The sequence below is a fragment of the Podarcis cretensis genome (genome assembly GCF_951804945.1).
Source record: "Podarcis cretensis genome assembly, chromosome: 7".
Lineage (NCBI taxonomy): Eukaryota > Metazoa > Chordata > Lepidosauria > Squamata > Lacertidae > Podarcis > Podarcis cretensis.
The window spans coordinates 70,082,405-70,100,007 of NC_137176.1; the positions used below are offsets into that span (position 1 = coordinate 70,082,405).

General features: G+C 39.0%; 1 protein-coding gene across 6 annotated transcripts in view; it reads left to right on the forward strand.

The window, feature by feature from the left end:
- The window catches only part of VPS13B (vacuolar protein sorting 13 homolog B), a 398,969-nt gene that overhangs the window by 337,544 nt on the left and 43,822 nt on the right, over nt 1–17,603 (forward strand). For all 6 annotated transcript variants that reach the window (XM_079984696.1, XM_079984699.1, XM_079984695.1 and 3 more), the window contains exons 41-43: nt 238–419; nt 2,421–2,770; nt 14,676–14,837. In XM_079984696.1, coding sequence (XP_079840822.1) covers nt 238–419; nt 2,421–2,770; nt 14,676–14,837 — 694 coding nt within the window. The remainder of the gene's footprint in view (nt 1–237; nt 420–2,420; nt 2,771–14,675; nt 14,838–17,603) is intronic.

Below are 17,603 nucleotides of genomic sequence, written 5' to 3' on the forward strand. Positions count from 1 at the left end.
TTTTCTCCTCAAGAGTACTTTCCTTGTTCAGATATGCTAGCATTTTAGAAAACTTTCCAAACTCTTCCCTAGAAATGATGCGTGCACCAGTTGTGTTGCTGTGGTTATCCAAAATAATCACGGTCTGCTCAGTGTTTGTGCCCCCAAACACAGCATTGCAAATGGTCAAATCCCATGATAAGCACCAGAATATATTGAAATAATACACTTGCATGTTTGGTTTTGTTTTTGCCACAGCTCCGAAAGTGAATCGGGCTCTCAAAGTGCTTGTGATCAGCTTGTAACTCCTACTGCCCTAGCAGCCTGTACCAGGGTGGACTCTTGTTTTACCCCTTGGTTTGTGCCTGCCCTTGGCGTTTCAATTCAGTTTGCTCATTTGGAACTTCACCTTTGCCACCATCTGGATCAGTTGGGCACAGGTACGTGTAGTACACTCACAAGAAGAAAACCGTAACTGTTGTTTTTACATTTCCTCATCATCACCCCACCTGCTTTATATTTGCAGTTTCTTGGTTCCTGGAACCATATGCTCAGATAACTTGCAACCATTTATCGGAAGCAAGAATGCGTAGGAAACAGTGTTTTGGGATCCAGTATCTGCAGAAGGCGCTGCTGCCTTTTTGAAGTCCTGGCTAATGGTCACAAGTGCCCCTTTCACTTTATTTTGGGCCATCTGATAGAACAAATTCAGCCACTTGCCAGCATAGTTGCACTGATGCTGGAAGTTTTTACATCCACCTTTATCAAAGAAATTATGAAGCAAACTCCAAGCAATGGAAGCTCATTTGTTACTCTAAAAAGAAGGGGAAGGGGAGTCCCATCTGTTTTTGTTCAGTAACTATGTGCTGCTGTGTTAATGTCAAATTTATTCCAAGAAATTTCGTTAGATTGTCTGATATCAAATAATGCTTTCCAGGAAAGATGAGCAAATAACTAAGCACACTTCAAAAATAGGGTTTCTTACTGAACTTGTTGAGCCTTTTAAAAAGAAAAACACAACCTAACAGCTAAATATTGGAAAAACAAGTTTTGCTAACATTAATATGTACAGTCTTGAATATAGTAATGTATGCCTTCTTCCCCTTATCAGTTGTGCACACACTTCCATATTTTTGACTTTTCAAATGGTAAATAATAAAAAGGCAGAAACTGCTTGAACCAAATGCAGTTCCTGTCAGTATTTAAATTTTCCTTTTTCAGAAAGAACTTTCCTTAGGCAGCTATTATCATTGTATTCTCTGCTTGTTTATTCATAGTGGGACAATTAAATATCCAAAGCTGTGGTTACTTCAGACTTGCTATAGGGCAGATAATTTCTAGGATGTTGGCTTTCTGCAAGTTAAAATCCCATTATTCTGGATTGGTGGCATCCATTTACTTAAAATAGCATCTACATTTTTAAAATACTGTATGATTTCATTTACCTAGGATAGTTCTGTTTCCTTTCTACTTTGCTAATTGTAGATATTTTTCTGTGTCCCTTATGTGTTCACCAGATGTTGAGGCCATTACTGTTAATAATTGCATTTTTTCTCCAAAGTGCACATCAGCGCTGTATCGAAACAGATAATCATATGAGTTTATCTGCATTAATCTCTCAATCCTAATTTGGTCTCCAGTTTTTACTTTCCAACATCTTTTGTTGGCTCTGATCTGTAGTACATATTTCTATTACTATTGGGCTAATTCTTGATTAGCTCAATTTGTTGTGTAGGGGAATTATTTCTGCGGATTCTGTTATTGTTGTCATCGTAATTGCAATGGTAGTTAGGGATAACTAGTGTTTCTACTTAGTGTGGGGCCTTAGTGTACTAAATTTTGCCCAACACAAAAAAGACTTCATTGTATTACATTTATATCCCACCTTTTTCCATTGTGGAACTCAAAGGAGTTGTATGTGGGATTCCCAGGCTGTTTCCCATTCAAGCAGTGGCCCAACTCAGATTTGGTTAGCTCCCGCAAGAATTCTATAATGTGCCTTTAGACCATGTTTCAAGCCTATGCTTAAATATGCACATACAGAGCAGAAACCACAAGCTTTTGAAAAAATAAATATGGCTCAGCTCAGACCCAATCCAGTCAGATAGGTAAATGTACATGTACATACTTAACTGTTTTGATTTAGAAGAAAGTAAATAATATAAAGTTCCTGACAGCACTGAGTCTTTGAATAACAAAATTTTTATTCTTTATTATTTGTCAGTATTTAAATTTAAGGTTTCATTTTCATCCCCTGTGTGCTTATTCTGGTTTCAAATAAGATGGGATTTCTATATAATAGTGGCTACTTAACTGAGCTGAACAAATACATAGATTTTTTCCCTTGTAAAGTGTTCTGCATATATTGATCTACTGAACACACTCATTCCCAGTCTGCATTTGCAACATTGTACTATTGATTTCCCCCCTTTATTTCACAGTGCCACCAAAGTTCCTTCATCCATTTATCTCTGATAAAAATGTGCCATCCGAACTAGAATATTTGATAATTTCTTTCAAAGAACCACACATCTATCTAAGGCAATGGAGTGATGGGGCCATCTTCAAGGAGATCCAGTTTTCTACTAGGATTGACTGCAAACTGTTGGAATACCGAAATGTAACAATGCAGGCTGTTGTGAAGCCCTTTGGTGTCCTTGGACAGATTGCTATTTCTGGCAATTTAGCGGAAAAGATACTGGATGGAAATGTGATGGTGGATCCCATATTTATAAGCTTCGGGCAACATGCTATTCACTCCCTGCATAAAACCATCCAAGCTTGGCAACAGGTAAGGCCAACAGCTAAACGTTAAATGAAAATGTTAATCTGGATACCCTTATTCAGGATTTCTGAAAATGGGGGTTACCAATAGGCTAGTAGGGTGAAGGGAGACGGAAGATAGGGCACACTGTTACCTCCCCTTTTTGCAGAACCAGAAACTTGATTGAAAGTAAATTAATAGGCAGAGTGATAGCATACAACATCATAAACACATAGAACCAGTTCACCTATAATGCCAAACCAAGTTTCAGTATATTTTACATGAGCTGGCAGAACATAAACACTTCTAGAAATGAATAAAACGCATTTGCAAGCATCAGACTCATGTGCACCTTCCTCCTTCGCACAATCAGATTCATTTGTTACTTCCTTTTTAGCAGAAACCATACTTTGCCATTATAACCAAATTGGCAAGCAATGGTTCGCACCTGCTGTTTGCATCAGCAGTGCAAGCTATGGTTTAATGGTGGTTTGCATTCTGACAAGCCATGATTTGCTGGTTTGGTGTCATTCCCAAGTATGGTTTACTGCAAACAGGAAGCAACTAACTGATCCTCGGCATATGGGAAGAAAAGCAAAGGGACCTTGTGGGCCCACAGCTAGTTCTTGATTTTCCAAACTAAATGGCACTTCCACTCTCACAAAGCGGTCCCCTAAATTCTGCCAATTCCCTGCTTCCACTGCAGCCCCTCATGCCCATCTTATGCCATTTTAGAGGGCGCACTGACTCTCCAAAATACCATTTTCTGTGGTGGAGGAGGTTTTATTGGTTTGGGGCAGAAGCCCCATTGCATTAGCAGAAATCCACTCGCAACTCCCTGGATGCAATTCAGAGGAGTGGAGCAGTACTTTTCTCCTAAAAAAAAAGGTGTCATTACTCACCATGGTTGTTACAGCAAGTGCCATACTTTTAACCAGTATTTTTCTTCTAGAAAAAAAGGTGGCAGTACTGCAGGGGGTGGGGAGCACTGGTTTGGAGGATCAAAATCTTACATCTGAGTTGAGGCATGTCAGAATGGGCAGGGGCTGTGATAGTGGGTTTCTGTCTCTTCAGTTAGCAGAGAGCTAACTGTGCAGGGCATGTGTGAACTTCTGAAGGTTTGGCAAAAGCTTTGGGAAATATAGCCTTTCACTTTATTGTCAGATTTCCCCACACTTTAAAGTAAAAGTCTTTTTATTATCACATAAAACATGTTTTCAAAGGAAATTAAAGCTCCTTGGGCCATTTTGGGTGGGTTTAAGTCTATGCCGGTGAGATCAGGATCTGACCTGGTGAATTGTAATATGTAGTATTTCATTGTACAGTGGTACCTCAGGTTACAAACGCTTCAGGTTACAGACTCCGCTAACCCAGAAATAGTACCTCAGGTTAAGAACTTTGCTTCAGGATGAGAACAGAAATCGTGCTCCGGCGGCACAGCGGCAGCAGGAGGCTCCATTAGCTAAAGTGGCGCTTCAGGTTAAGAACAGTTTCAGGTTAAGAACGGACCTCCGGAACGAATTAAGTACTTAAACCATGAGCTATGTTTTAGGCGATATCACCATTGATATCCTTGATTAATTTATGAGCAGAGGGCGATGTATAGGTTACAAATTTATTGTAATGTATGATGGTGGTCTTTGTTTTTGTTCTGCTTCAGTTCCTGTTTGTCTTTTGTAAGTTTTGGTGATTTTAAATTTGGAGGTTTAAGTATAATATGTTGGTATGGGAAACTGTCGTGTAACGGGCCAATGGCCGTAATAAAGATCAATCCAATCCAAATAGTACCTCAGGTTAAGAACTTTGCTTCAGGATGAGAACAGAAATCGTGCTCCGGCGGCACAGCAGCAGCAGGAGGCTCCATTAGCTAAAGTGGCGCTTCAGGTTAAGAACAGTTTCAGGTTAAGAACGGACCTCCGGAACGAATTAAGTACTTAACCTGAGGTACCACTGTATATGTTTTAGAAAGTCAGTGATGTTGGGATAAGCAACTATGAGGACCAAACTCCATGTGAGATGGATATGTGTTCACAGATCTTCTGGGTTGTTTTCAGTGTTAAGCCTACAAAGAGTAAATTTATTGAAATTATTGTACATGACTTATTTAGATTCATTAATTCCAGTAGGGCTACTTGGAGTAAAGCGTAGTCAAATAAAGCCCTCTGTCAGGTATCTCTAGCTATTTCCCCCTCATTATATCATTGAAAGCATTCGCCAAATCTTGCATCCTATTCTGTTCATACAAAAATAATGGTGCAAGGCAATCCAAATATATATGTAGATTATTTTTCCCTGCAATTGTTCAAAATGCCTTGAGTTGTCCTAAGTTATCCAGGCCTGCAAGAAAATAATTTTCTTTACCAATCTAAATACCAAAACAAAGTACTGTGCATTAATTACCCATCGCAGAACTACAATAGCAAAGCTAGAAAAGATAAAAACATCTGTTTCGTATCAAGAGTTTCTTTTTTTCAAGCCATTCCATGGTTTTCTTATTGTAAAAGGACATTCATAAAACAAGAGCTAGTGTGATTTAAATCTTTACAGCTGGTTCAAATATCACTGTGAAAAAAGAGTCTTTGTAGCTCCAATTTCTGCTTTTTGTCATATTTTGAGCAATGTGCTTAACAGAAAACAAGCAAACAGAGTTTTGGATGAGGCCCGTTACGCATGGGCTGGCAGGGCAGCAACTACTGCAAAATGGCCTTCAGAAAGGTCAGTTGCTTTGTGCTGTTAAGGAGTATCAGACATCGTATACACATAAATAAAATGTAGTGTATAAATATTTAAATGTCTGAGACCACATCAGAGTGTGAATGACTGACTTGGACTACAGGGTGCCTTACAGGAACACTCTTGAGTTGAAAATAACAGAATTGTATATTTGATTAAGTAGAGCCATATGTTGCAGAGCAGCATACTCCTGACAGGTACATTCTAGGAATAGTTGGGTCTGATTTATACACGGGGGTGGCAGTGTTCAAATGACCCACAGGAGGATATGCTTCTGTAATTGTTGTTGTAATTTTCTCGTTTCCTCTCATGTCAAGGGTTCTTGCCACCATCTTCTGATGTGGTGGGTGGGTCTCCAACCCAGGGTGCACTTGATTAAAAACTCAGCCTACTTTTAAATTAGGGGACATCAGACACAGAAGTGGACCCAGAGCTGCTTATTAACATTAATTGTTAACAACATGTTCCTGATGTGGCTTCTCCTCTTCCACATACCGAAAATTAGCTTCCCACTAAGTGTTGTTTGGTGTGCAGCGCTCACAATCAACACATTATTCTGCTGGACAAAGTCAAGAGCACCACCGTTAGTTGAGTTTTTCACATTTTCTAGCTGAATTATTAGAGACAAGTAATTTTGTACACATTGTAGATGGGAGCTGACATATGAAGCATAAAGCAATTTGGCCTTGCACCTTTAGGTCAAGAGTTCAAGATTAACAGAAGCCTCTGTCAGTATTTGTTTCTGCCAATATGCAGACTAATTTTTTCCCCTAAATAATGATGGTAGTTTTAGAAGTAGAATTAGGCTTTAAAGACATCATCAGCCTCTTTGCTTGTAATTCTAGGTCACATGTTCAAATCCCAGGATGATGAATCTTTCCCTCCCCCCCCCCCCAAGGCACTGATTCTCTTTTGCAGGTAACAGTCTTAAGAGTCTAATGTCTTACAGTGGAAAATGCCTTCTAAAAGACCAGGGGCACAATTTAGCCAAAACGATTTAGCTGAATTTTAAGCACCTGCTTAACTCTCCCATTGAAATTAAGGGAACAGAAACGTTTTTAACTTCAGTCAGCTGATTGATCAACTGATTGTTAATAAGGTACATTTAAATGCCAGACTTGAGTCGTTTATTGTTGAAAGCAGTTCTAGAAGTCTTGAAAATGTGCACTTTTTTGCCAACAAAAGATTGGCCCAATAAAATCCATCCCCTCATCATATTTGTGTTTGAACTGTAGTAAGATTTCATTTAAAAATAACCAATTTATAGAGCATATAGGTGGTTTTTAATTCAGCAAGATTGTATAAGTAAAATGAAAATATGTGAAAATGTATCATTTGCTTCAATTGCATAATTCTTTATTGCTTTAAAAATAGTTCTTTGAAATGAAATATAGTGGAGACGCTCCACATATTCCATAGTATTTCATTATTGCAAAGGGCTACATATTTAGGGATAATGAATTCTGTGGTGAATGGGTCAGTTAAGTAAGAAAGCCCCGGATATTTCATTAGGGAAATGTAAACCATCCCACCAGACACATTCTTGTTAAAATAATTTCTAAAGTGCCACAGAATTTATTACAGGCCACTTTTTAAATATGAGAAATCCATGTGTTTAAATCCGACAAGTTTCATTTGATGGTTTACTTTTTTTAACTACCTAAACAATATGTGTGTGTGTGTGTATACACACACACACACACACACACACACACGTATGGCTTTAATACCCATTCCAAGGAACCGACCCTGTACCTATCCTGGAAGACAGTGATTGGGAAGACTCACCCAATGAGCTTATTGCATGTGCAGTATAGACACAGATGGGATTGTGGTGAGTGGTATATTTTACCATGCTCTGCAACCTCTTGAACCAGCGGACAAATCCTACAATGATATACAGTGGTACCTCGGTTTAAGAACAGCCCTGTTTATGAATGATTCGGTTTACCAACTCTGCAAAATGGGAAGCAGTGTCCCAGTTTGTGAACTTTACCTCGGTCTAAGAACAGAATCCGAACCATGAAAGGGCACCGGTGGCGGGAGGCCTCATTAGGGAAAGTGCACCTTGGTTTAAGAATGGTTTCGGTTTAAGAACGGACTTCCGGAATGGATTAAGTTCATAAACCGAGGTACCACTGTACATGTGGCCATCAGGACATTTCCTATCTTCTAGGAAGTTCCAAAATATAGCTGCTTAATCAGCCCTGCCTTAAAATTAGATCAAACAAAAGTGCAGCCTCAACTACACATACGTAGTTTTTACAGAGTTTTTATACAATGGGTGTGGGCGTTCATAAGCAAGAAAGGAAGCAGGTACTATGAAGAGATATGCTGTTTTCTCTCTGGGTTCAGAGAAAGGAGGAAGCAGGAAGAGAAAGTTAACACAATGGATACATTGCAGAGGAACAAACCATGTATCTGCCCTTCTAATTGGGTAAAAGCCTATATTGTGGCACTTCCCCATTTGAAAGGAAATATGTTTATTCCTAAATATTCTTCTTGTCTGATACAGTAATTGACAAGTACAAATGAAAGGGTTATAGATTTAAGGAGGCTGTGATAGGTCTAAATCCTCCAAAACTACATACAGTGGTGCCCCGCGAGACGAATGCCTCGCAAGACGAAAAACCCGCTAGACGAAAGGGTTTTCCGTTTTTCGAGGCGCTTCGCAAGATGAATTTCCCTATGGGCTTGCTTCGCAAGACGAAAACGTCTTGCGAGTTTCCCCCCTTTTCCCCCCTTTTTCTAAGCCGCTAAGCCACTAATAGCCGCTTAGCCGCTAATAGCGCTAATCCGCTAAGCCGCTAATAGGGATGCTTCGCAAGACGAAAAAACCGCTAGACGAAGAGACTCGCGGAACGGATTATTTTCGTCTTGTGAGGCACCACTGTACATGGATAGCTCTAATACTCATTCCAAGGAACTGACGAGTGGTGTACATAGAATTATTTATTTACAATAGCCCTGTAAGATACATGGACTGGAAGACAGTGATTGGGTGGACTCACTCAGTGAGCTTTGTGACTGAAGGTGGCCTTGAATATGGGTTTCTCATTGCATTGCACTGCACCACATTACCAGGAAAATTTATTTAACTGGAAACAGATAAATGAGCAGAGAGCTATAAGTCTGTAGTTCAGGAGTATATTAGGCTTGTTTTTCTCCTTTTCTTTTTTCATGATACTCCCCAGATCTCCCAAAGGGAAAATAAAGGTCTAGGAATCTAGTCTAGATGACATTGGTGCCTTTTCTCTTTAAAGTGATCTGCTCATAGCTTGGGGTGTTGAAGCGCTGTTGAATCTTTTGCTTTTTAAAGGCCCCCCCCGCCCATGTCTTATTCTATAAATGTTTATTTCAGACTCCTGTTTTCTTCTTGTGCATCCAATCACTTGGCCCAGTTTGGTTAAGTTTAGCCTCTTTGTACACACTCCTGACAGAGATTCAGTGTACACATGCAGCTACCTTACTGTGGCCATGCTAAACATGTTCCCATACCTATCTTTCCCCTTTTGTTTTTTAAAATTGCAGTCCAGTTATGCCTAATTAAATACATCAGACTCAATCAGCCTAAGCTGATGTGTTAAAATCATGGAATGCTGGGATTTCTAGTGACCATCACCATGCCTAGGAATTTCAGTGAATGTCTCATGGGCTGTGAACACCAAAATTCTTCTGAGACTTTTCATACTTCTCTTTTCCAAGAGCTCAGAAATACATGCTGAGAATATATCAGGCTTAGCCTGCCCCACTTCCTTCAATGTCAAACGTCTCACTCTCATTGCTAAAGGGATACACCTTGGTCACAATTTCTCTTGGACTGGATGTGGATGGAACAAAGTAGTGAAATCCTTGTGTTCCCTTGATTGCTTTCACTCTTTCAAAGTGTCATTTTAGGAACATTTCTTCTTTTCTATTCTCCTCATTTGTTGAAAATAATAACTAGATAGAAAGGATGTTATCGTGGCACCAGTTAAAGAGTTCCAGCGGTGTCATAATTTTGTTTGATATGTATTTTGTTATAATGTTCATGAAATGAAGTACTAATAACAATTATTTCAAAGCATTAATTCTATCATTCAACAGCAAGCTATCAGCTAGCTTTTCAGATATCTTTTACTTGAATAACTTTCTTAAGAAATCCCTGAAATAGCTGATGTTATAGTTTGAAGTCTTGTTTATTCTATTATGTTTTACTCCAAGAAAACCCATTACTCCTAAATAGAACCCAATAAGGCAGACATGTATGCACAAAATATTTTTGTTTAATGTGATCCCGTTGAGATCCCAAGATGAAATTTTGCAGGTAGCTCTTAGAAATAGTAAATAATCACTACAGTTTTGGACATATCATTTGACATATCATATTAAGGCCCATGAAGATTGGTATTTTTAGTTTTGAAATATCTTCATTCTGGGCTGAGCTTTTATGGTTTTTGTGTAATCAGGCAAGGTCAAAAGTATCAATTTTTTGAAATTTCAAACCCTCATAACTCTAAAACGGGATGAGATAAAAGAAATTAAAATTTAAACTTGGTTCTGATCATTCCACAAGTGTACAAAATATTAAGAAAATTGGATGACATGACATAAAAAAGGGATCATTTGATTTGGAATGACCCTTCAATCCTTCAGTTAATATAACCAGTAAAATACAAGAATTCTTGTATGGAAAAAGTAGGTCTATTTTAGCTGGTCTTATTTGAATATTACATTATATCTTAAGTCTCAACTGGACAAAAATATATGTATGACTTTATAGTGCATAAAGTGATATTTAATTGCTTCAAATGCAGTTTCTAAATCTACGGAGCTTATTCTGGGCTGCTGTACCTATGCTAGTAACTAGAAGATAAATATACTGACATTACAGTGTAGACTAGAACTTTGATTTGCACAGTGATGACCCAGTCTGTTGCAGCCCCCTCCCAAACAGATGCTTAGCTTCTTGGAGACCATCCTGTTTCCGTTCTTTTAGATTAGGGATGGCCAACTGCTGTATATCTGGAACCACTCTTTTCTCCAGGTGGTGGTCCTGGGCCAGAAGTGTATTATGCTTTACGTGCTGACCCCTCATAAGTGGCCAGGCTTCATATACCATTTGGCACCATCTAGCAGTAAGGGCTTTGCAGACATGCAACCAATGCACTGAGGCATAGTATTACATATAAATGTGTACATTTATGTATTACATACATATTAATACAAATAGAATGCACAAACATTTCTATCAGCTACACAGGTTTTAAAAGTACGATTGTTTCTCTTGGACTCCACTGAAGGTAATAACTGAGTGCATAGATTTCCAATAACAAGCAAATTCATTAACAAAAGCTGCATATCTATTTGGGGGTAAATCCCATTCAACTCAGTGGAACTTAGTTTGAAGAATGCATGCATATGATTGTCCTGTAAATCTGGGCTGATTGGTAGAGTGCAAGCCAAACCTGCTACCTCTAACCCCATGAGGTTTTACATCTGAGTATGGTAAGATGTCACTGGCAATTTCATGCATAAGGAAAAGAAAAATCCTTTCAAATAGTATAAGGAGTTTGATATTACTCATCTGTTCTCTACATAGGTTTTCTGCTCATAGGCTTAAGCCCATAACCATGCAAAAATATTCACTTCAGTAAACTGACAATAAAACTTCAAATTAACTTATTCCACTAAGATGAATTTTGAACATGTTGCAGTGCAAACTTTCAGTCTTTCTGGGTACAGATTTAACAAGAAAGTCCAGTAGATACTTCCTTGAGCGGGAAATGCTTTATATATTCCTATCTATACTTGATAGCAACATACTCAGTTCTTTAGATTTTAAATCCTTCCTTTAAAGAAGAACATTTCATAAATCTGTAACAAGGAAATCCATGTTTGTGGGTAGATTTCTGAGCATGTGGGTATGGCAGCTTGACAATATAAAGTAATAGATCCACCATTGTAGAGTGCCAAAACAAACTGTGTGCTCTGAAGTGGCACCAGGAATGTCAGCCTTACTTTCCTCAGATACACTGTACATCCAGATGCTCTGTAGTAGTCTTCCGTGCTTACAAAATGCAAGTCTTTGGCTGTTCTGCTGACCTTTTCTGTATAGAATATGTTGATGAGAACAGGGCCAAATTAAACACCGAGATTTATACTGTAGCATGGAGCCCATGGCTTTGGAACTCCCAAAGGAAAATCCCCTTAAATCTAGTTCTATCCCAGCTACCTCTGGTACCCTTCCCTGCATTCACCCATTTTTTGCCATACTTAACTGGTTCCACCTCTTTCGCCTGCCACCTTGGGGGACAGCATTTAAACCAGCATCCCCATATTCTTTAGAATTGGATAATATTATTCTAATCTTTTGCTGGATGTCAGCATGTTTTAATCAATACGTGTGTGGATGGACGTCCATCAACAGATAAATTTTGGAGAAAGTAAAAAGTGGGTATATAAGCAGCCTATATAGAGTGAGCACATGGCCAAAAAAGAGGAAGTGTATCATCCAAAATGAGAATATGGATTTGAATAAAATTTGCATATGCATAGATGCGTATTTAGTAATATTACAATTTAAATAGATACACAATGCATCTCACTATCGCAGGAAAGACTGTAACCAGGTGACCCGTGTGCTTTCTCATTCCCTTTTCTAGGCACTGCTGTCTGTTGAAGAGCAACTTCTCTCTTAGTATTATTGAATTTTAAACAGTACTTTTAAATGCACAGCCCTTCACATAGAGTACTTTTCTCTGTAAAATAGCATGCCTTGTCACCCTAGACTTATGTGGGAAGGGTGAAAGAAATATGTCTTAACATGACTCCTGCCATTCCTCCAATATTTTATTCCTTCTCTAGAAAAGAAAGCACTAAAGCCAAGGGGAGATGTTTTTGAAATGCAGGAATGCAGTAAGAACATAGTTACTCATAACGGAAAATGAAGTACTGTATACACATTTGAATATCTGGTCACCATAGAAACCAAGTTCTGCTTTGTGTGTGATAATGGGGGGGGGGCGTTTCATTTAATGTGTGGAAATTTTGTACACCCAAGAACTCAAAATTTCTTTTTCTTTTTTCTTTTGGTCAAAATGAGGTGTTGACAACAGCAGCTACCAGACTGAGCTCTGTGAAAAACTAGTGGCCAAAAAGGAGTTGGCTGGCTAGAGAGACCTGGCTAGCTTCCTTGTTTTTATATGCTTCTACGCATTCTCTGGCATTTTGCTGACAGAATCTTGAAGCAGCTGTAATCAGCAAGGGAAGAGCCTGTGTTGGTACTGGTGCCAGGAGAAGATGCTACTATGGAAGAAAAGGACAATGGGAAATCCAGCTCTCTAACAGACTGAAGGCCATCTTGAAGCTGCCAACCCAACCAGGGGTGGGGCGGTGGTGGAGGAATGGTTAGGGAAAGTCAAAATGGTTGAGGGGAAAGGCAACAAAAAGGGAAAGGAAACATTGCTTGGATTATATTGACTCAAACGGAATGTGTGAAACCAAAATAGAGTTCTTCATAATGTGGTATACAGTATTACATTGTTGGAAAAGAGACTGCTGTGAGTTGGAAGGTAGCTTCAAGCTGATGGAAGGACTGGATAGGAATATTTTAAGTCAATGATACAGATCTCCTTGAAGGACTTATATTGCCATATTCTGCTGGCAATATCATTCCCATAATGCAGTGAGTTACAGGGATTAATGAACCCCTGAGACATTGGTAATTTATATCAACCGTCAAGTAAGCCTATCATTCATACAATATTACCAGCGGAAAATGCCCAATTTGCTCGTAGCTCATCTGATCACTCAGAGCATCAAAGATGATACACGAGGATGTTGAGGAAGGATGATCACTATACTGAGGGAGGATCGTGAGATATTTTCTACAATCTAAAACAAACTTTGAAAGTACACAGAAGCTGTCTGTGTGCATTAAAAAAAAAATCCAAGTGGATTTGCCATGCTGTGGTCCAGGTTTCATGTCCACACCTGTCCTTCTGTATATACATATTAATACAGGAACCTTGCTCTAGAATACTGAAACATTTCAGAGTGAATACTGAAGCATTTCAGGACACTTGTGAGTTGACATGGCATCAAATTACTCTTTTACTCCACAGAACCTTTGCACAAAGTGCACTTGAGTAAATTGTATTTGCTTAAGTCAATGCAACAGAGCACTCTGGAAGCTAAAGGTGAACAGTGGGGCTAAGACCAGTTTAGAGAACTGAAGTAAATTTAAAAACAAAAAATCCGATCTCGATATTTTGATATTTGTCATTTCTGCTTTAAAAAAGGAGAGCATGTTTGAGTGTGTATATGCAATCAAACATCAATTGTAGGAAAGTGCAGACTTTGATGCTATTTTACTTTTTGCTTCAGAAAGTATTAAAAATACATTTTATTTTTCAGAAACCTCACACTAAATCCTCAATATCAGTTCAGATGTCTTTGAACTAGTGGTTTTATTGTCAAAACCCAGGCATCTCAAATACATGTGGATGCAGAGGGTCATTTGGAAATCTAAGAAACTGTAATGGGTCCCACAGGATATGCATTTCACGAAAGAAAGAAAGGCAGTGCTCAGAAACACTCCACCCCTGCAAATACAAAACACTACAGCCCCCAAAATTAAATGGGGGGGAAATCAGGTAACACCTCCCCCCACAAAACAAGCAACTCCCTCCCAACCAAACAACCATCTCAAAAGCACAAAACTATCCCTTAATTATAAAGAAATACAGAAAGTTGGAATAGGCAGGGGGGTCTTAGCAAACACTGTGGGGGGTGTCTGAGGACACCAGGTTGCCCATAGGCAGTATGTTGGGAACCCCAGGCATAATGGCTCATGAGTAGGTTTTGTATTGTTATGTAGAATCTCCTCAGGCTGTTCTGTACGCTACTCTGCAGTAGTCTCTGGTGTTAATTTGGCTCAGATAATCTTTTAAAAGTTGTTATTTCATTGTCTTTTTGCTTGTGGTTTACAGTTCAAGGAATATAAATATATTTGGGGGTTACCCATAAAAATATATTTCAGGGTACCCATAAATTGCTTTGTGATTTTATGATATAGAAATAAAGTTCTGTAGGAAAAGCTTGTGACAAGGGAGGGTTTTTTTTTGTGTGTAGAAACATTCGCCACTGGGCAGGCAGCTGCCAAACATATTGCAATTAATCTGACCCTTGTTTGGCTTTCATATTCTTTTCCTTTCAGAACCAGTGCCCTGAGGCAGAAGAGTTGGTCTTCAGCCATTTTGTAATCTGTAATGACACACAGGAGACACTGCGGTTTGGCCAGGTGGATACTGATGAAAATGTTTTGCTGGCTAGCCTCCACAGTCACCAGTACAGCTGGCGCTCTCACAAGTCCCCTCAGGTATGAAAGAAAAAAGCATTACAAGTGCAGCGATTGTTAAAATTGGGTGGTGTTTTAATCATTGATTCTGGTTTTTTATTCAAGCATTCAGCTATCTTTAGCTTTCCAGATTCCAGCTGGAGTCACACGCTTTAGCTGCAAGAGACACAAGAGATAAACAAAATGGATGAGGAAATCCAGAAGTGTTTAGATTTCATTCAAGTTTGGAACTGAACACCCACACCCTTTCCAAATGAAACGAGAGAGAGAGAGAAACAGAGAAAACTGCAAGCTTCTGAACCCAAAGTACAGCAGTAATTTGTCAGGTTTAAGAGAGGGAATTTAGTCTTCAGGTTTTGGTATTTTAATCCTAACTGTGTGGACACAAAGCTCCCATTGAAAATAAAATTGCCGCTGTCATAATGCCTTCATGCAAATCTATGGTGTTGACCACACTTGGAATACATGCTGTGTGTGGTTTCGGTCTCTGCATGTCCAAAGGAGCAGAAAAAAGGACACTAAAATGATCAAGGGGCTGGAGCAATTCCCATGTGAGGGAAATTTATAATACTTCCGGCTTTTTAGTTTAGAAAAATGGTAAAAAAGACAGGGTAGAGGTGTGTAAAATTATGCATGGTGTTGAGAAAGTTGATAGAGAAAGGTTTTTCTCCCTAACTTTAATAGTATCAGGGGTCATTCAATGCAACTGGGTGCTGGGAGATTCAGGAGAGACAAAAGGAAGTTCTTCACATAGGTAAACTGATGTGACCAGCTTCAATTGCTTTAGAAGGCCACAAATTGATGGAGGATAAGGCTATACCTTTTATATGCTTGTGGGTTTTTCATAGACATCTGGTTGGCCACTGAGAGAAGAGAATGCTGAACATGATAGGATTTTTCTCTGATTCATCTTATGTTTTAATGGTTACCAGTCCCTCAGTCTCATATTGTATTGCTGCTGCTGCTGCTGCTGCTGTTGTTTTCCCAGAATAACCTGCAGACCCTATGGAGGAAGGATTGCAGCTTTCACTTCTGCTTAGGCAAAATCAGCTTGCAGGCAACTTATTTAAGTGCTTGAAGTTATTTGCCATTTCTTTAAAATTCTGCATTTTAATTACCCTTTATTCCTTTGGCAACCGGTGCGTGCTTTTTTATTTTTCAACTTTTCTCTGGCAGTGGAATGCTCACGACAAATGTACATGAAAATCATTGTGAAGATACAAAACCATATTCTTCCATTAAGGAAAACTGCTACATCAGAATTGGTTTTAAACGGAAGTTGCATCTAAGAAGGGAGAGCTCCTTACTTCACCTTTTTACTATGCTTTACCGCTGGTCAAGCCAAATAGAGAGGCAGTGAGGTGCTATGGAAGCCTCCTTCATTTGCCATTTGTCTCCCAGCTGTAAATTTTGCACGCACTTACAAGCAATTGAATCAGAATGAGGAACATTCAGTTATGAGTGGCTGCATTAAACATGACAAAATCCTACACAAAATATACTTCTTTGGTGGATATAGCAGGTAGCCTGCTTGTGATTTTTGAACCTGTGTTATTTCAGTGTAAGCATGATGGCAGGCTGCAGCCCAGCGTTTATATCTGTGATACAATGCACATACTTGTTAAGTATATGTATTGCGACCTGCTCTTTCCTGCACAGAAGTGCCTTCTTTGTACATGATGATTTGAATATCAGCCCACAGTACTGTAGCACATGATAACTCATTTGTGAATATCCATGAAAACAGTTATCTGATTTCTCTCTCTCTCTCTCTCTCTCTCTCTCTCTCTCACACACACACACACACACACACACTCATGCACAAGCACAATCATAGCACCTAAAAACATAGCCAGGGTCGCAATTTGTTCTGGGCTTTTGTGGGAACTGAAAGTAGAATACTTGTTCCATAACTAATGTAATTTATACTACCATAAGAGTGATGGCTACTGGTTTATAGGTGGCTGTAAGAGACAATTGGGAAACAATGTAAAAAGTCAGGAATTATATATTATAGGGCTTTTTTTTCTCAGTTTGCTTACACATATTTTATGTTTATGTGTAAGCAAATTGAGATTTCAAAATGGTCTTTTAAATATAAAGAGTATTTACACAATTTTATCCTTACTGCAAGACAGTTACATATATAAATTTGTCAATAATGATGCTGGGAAGCAGGATGATGTACTCAGTGGGCATGTATTCTGATCCAAGATGTTCTTAGGCCACATTAATGTATAGGTAGATGAGTCCTTTATCTGCAGGAGTACCAGTTTTGCTTTATGCTAAGATGTGAATTCTTCTACTTCTAATCACACAATTGCCTGTGAGATGCAGCTACAATATCTGGATGACAGTGTTATCCTGTATATTAAGGACTAGGATCTAGGAGCCCTGAAGTCCAGTTTCTGTTCTAGACTTGTTTATGTGTCCTCCATTCCCAACCTACAAGAATAATCAACCTGCCTCACAGGGTTGCTCTGAAGTTACAAGTGATAGCTCAGGGGGAAAAAATAAAAATGAAATACATGTAATTAGTGGTCTAAGTAATTTATGTTTGAGTTTGTTGTTTTTCTTGTATTGTTAGTTATCAGGTCTGTGAAATTCAGGTTGCTGTGCTATTCTTTGGAAGGTGACAGCTGACTACAATGGCTCTTGTTATATGAGGAATGAATCGTGTGCCAGACTGAATGGGCATACAGTGTGAAGCAGAGCAAGGGAGAGACATGGAAAGCAGGTCAGCCGTGGAGCAGCTTATCCTACCACTGGCTGGAGAGCAGTTCTTGA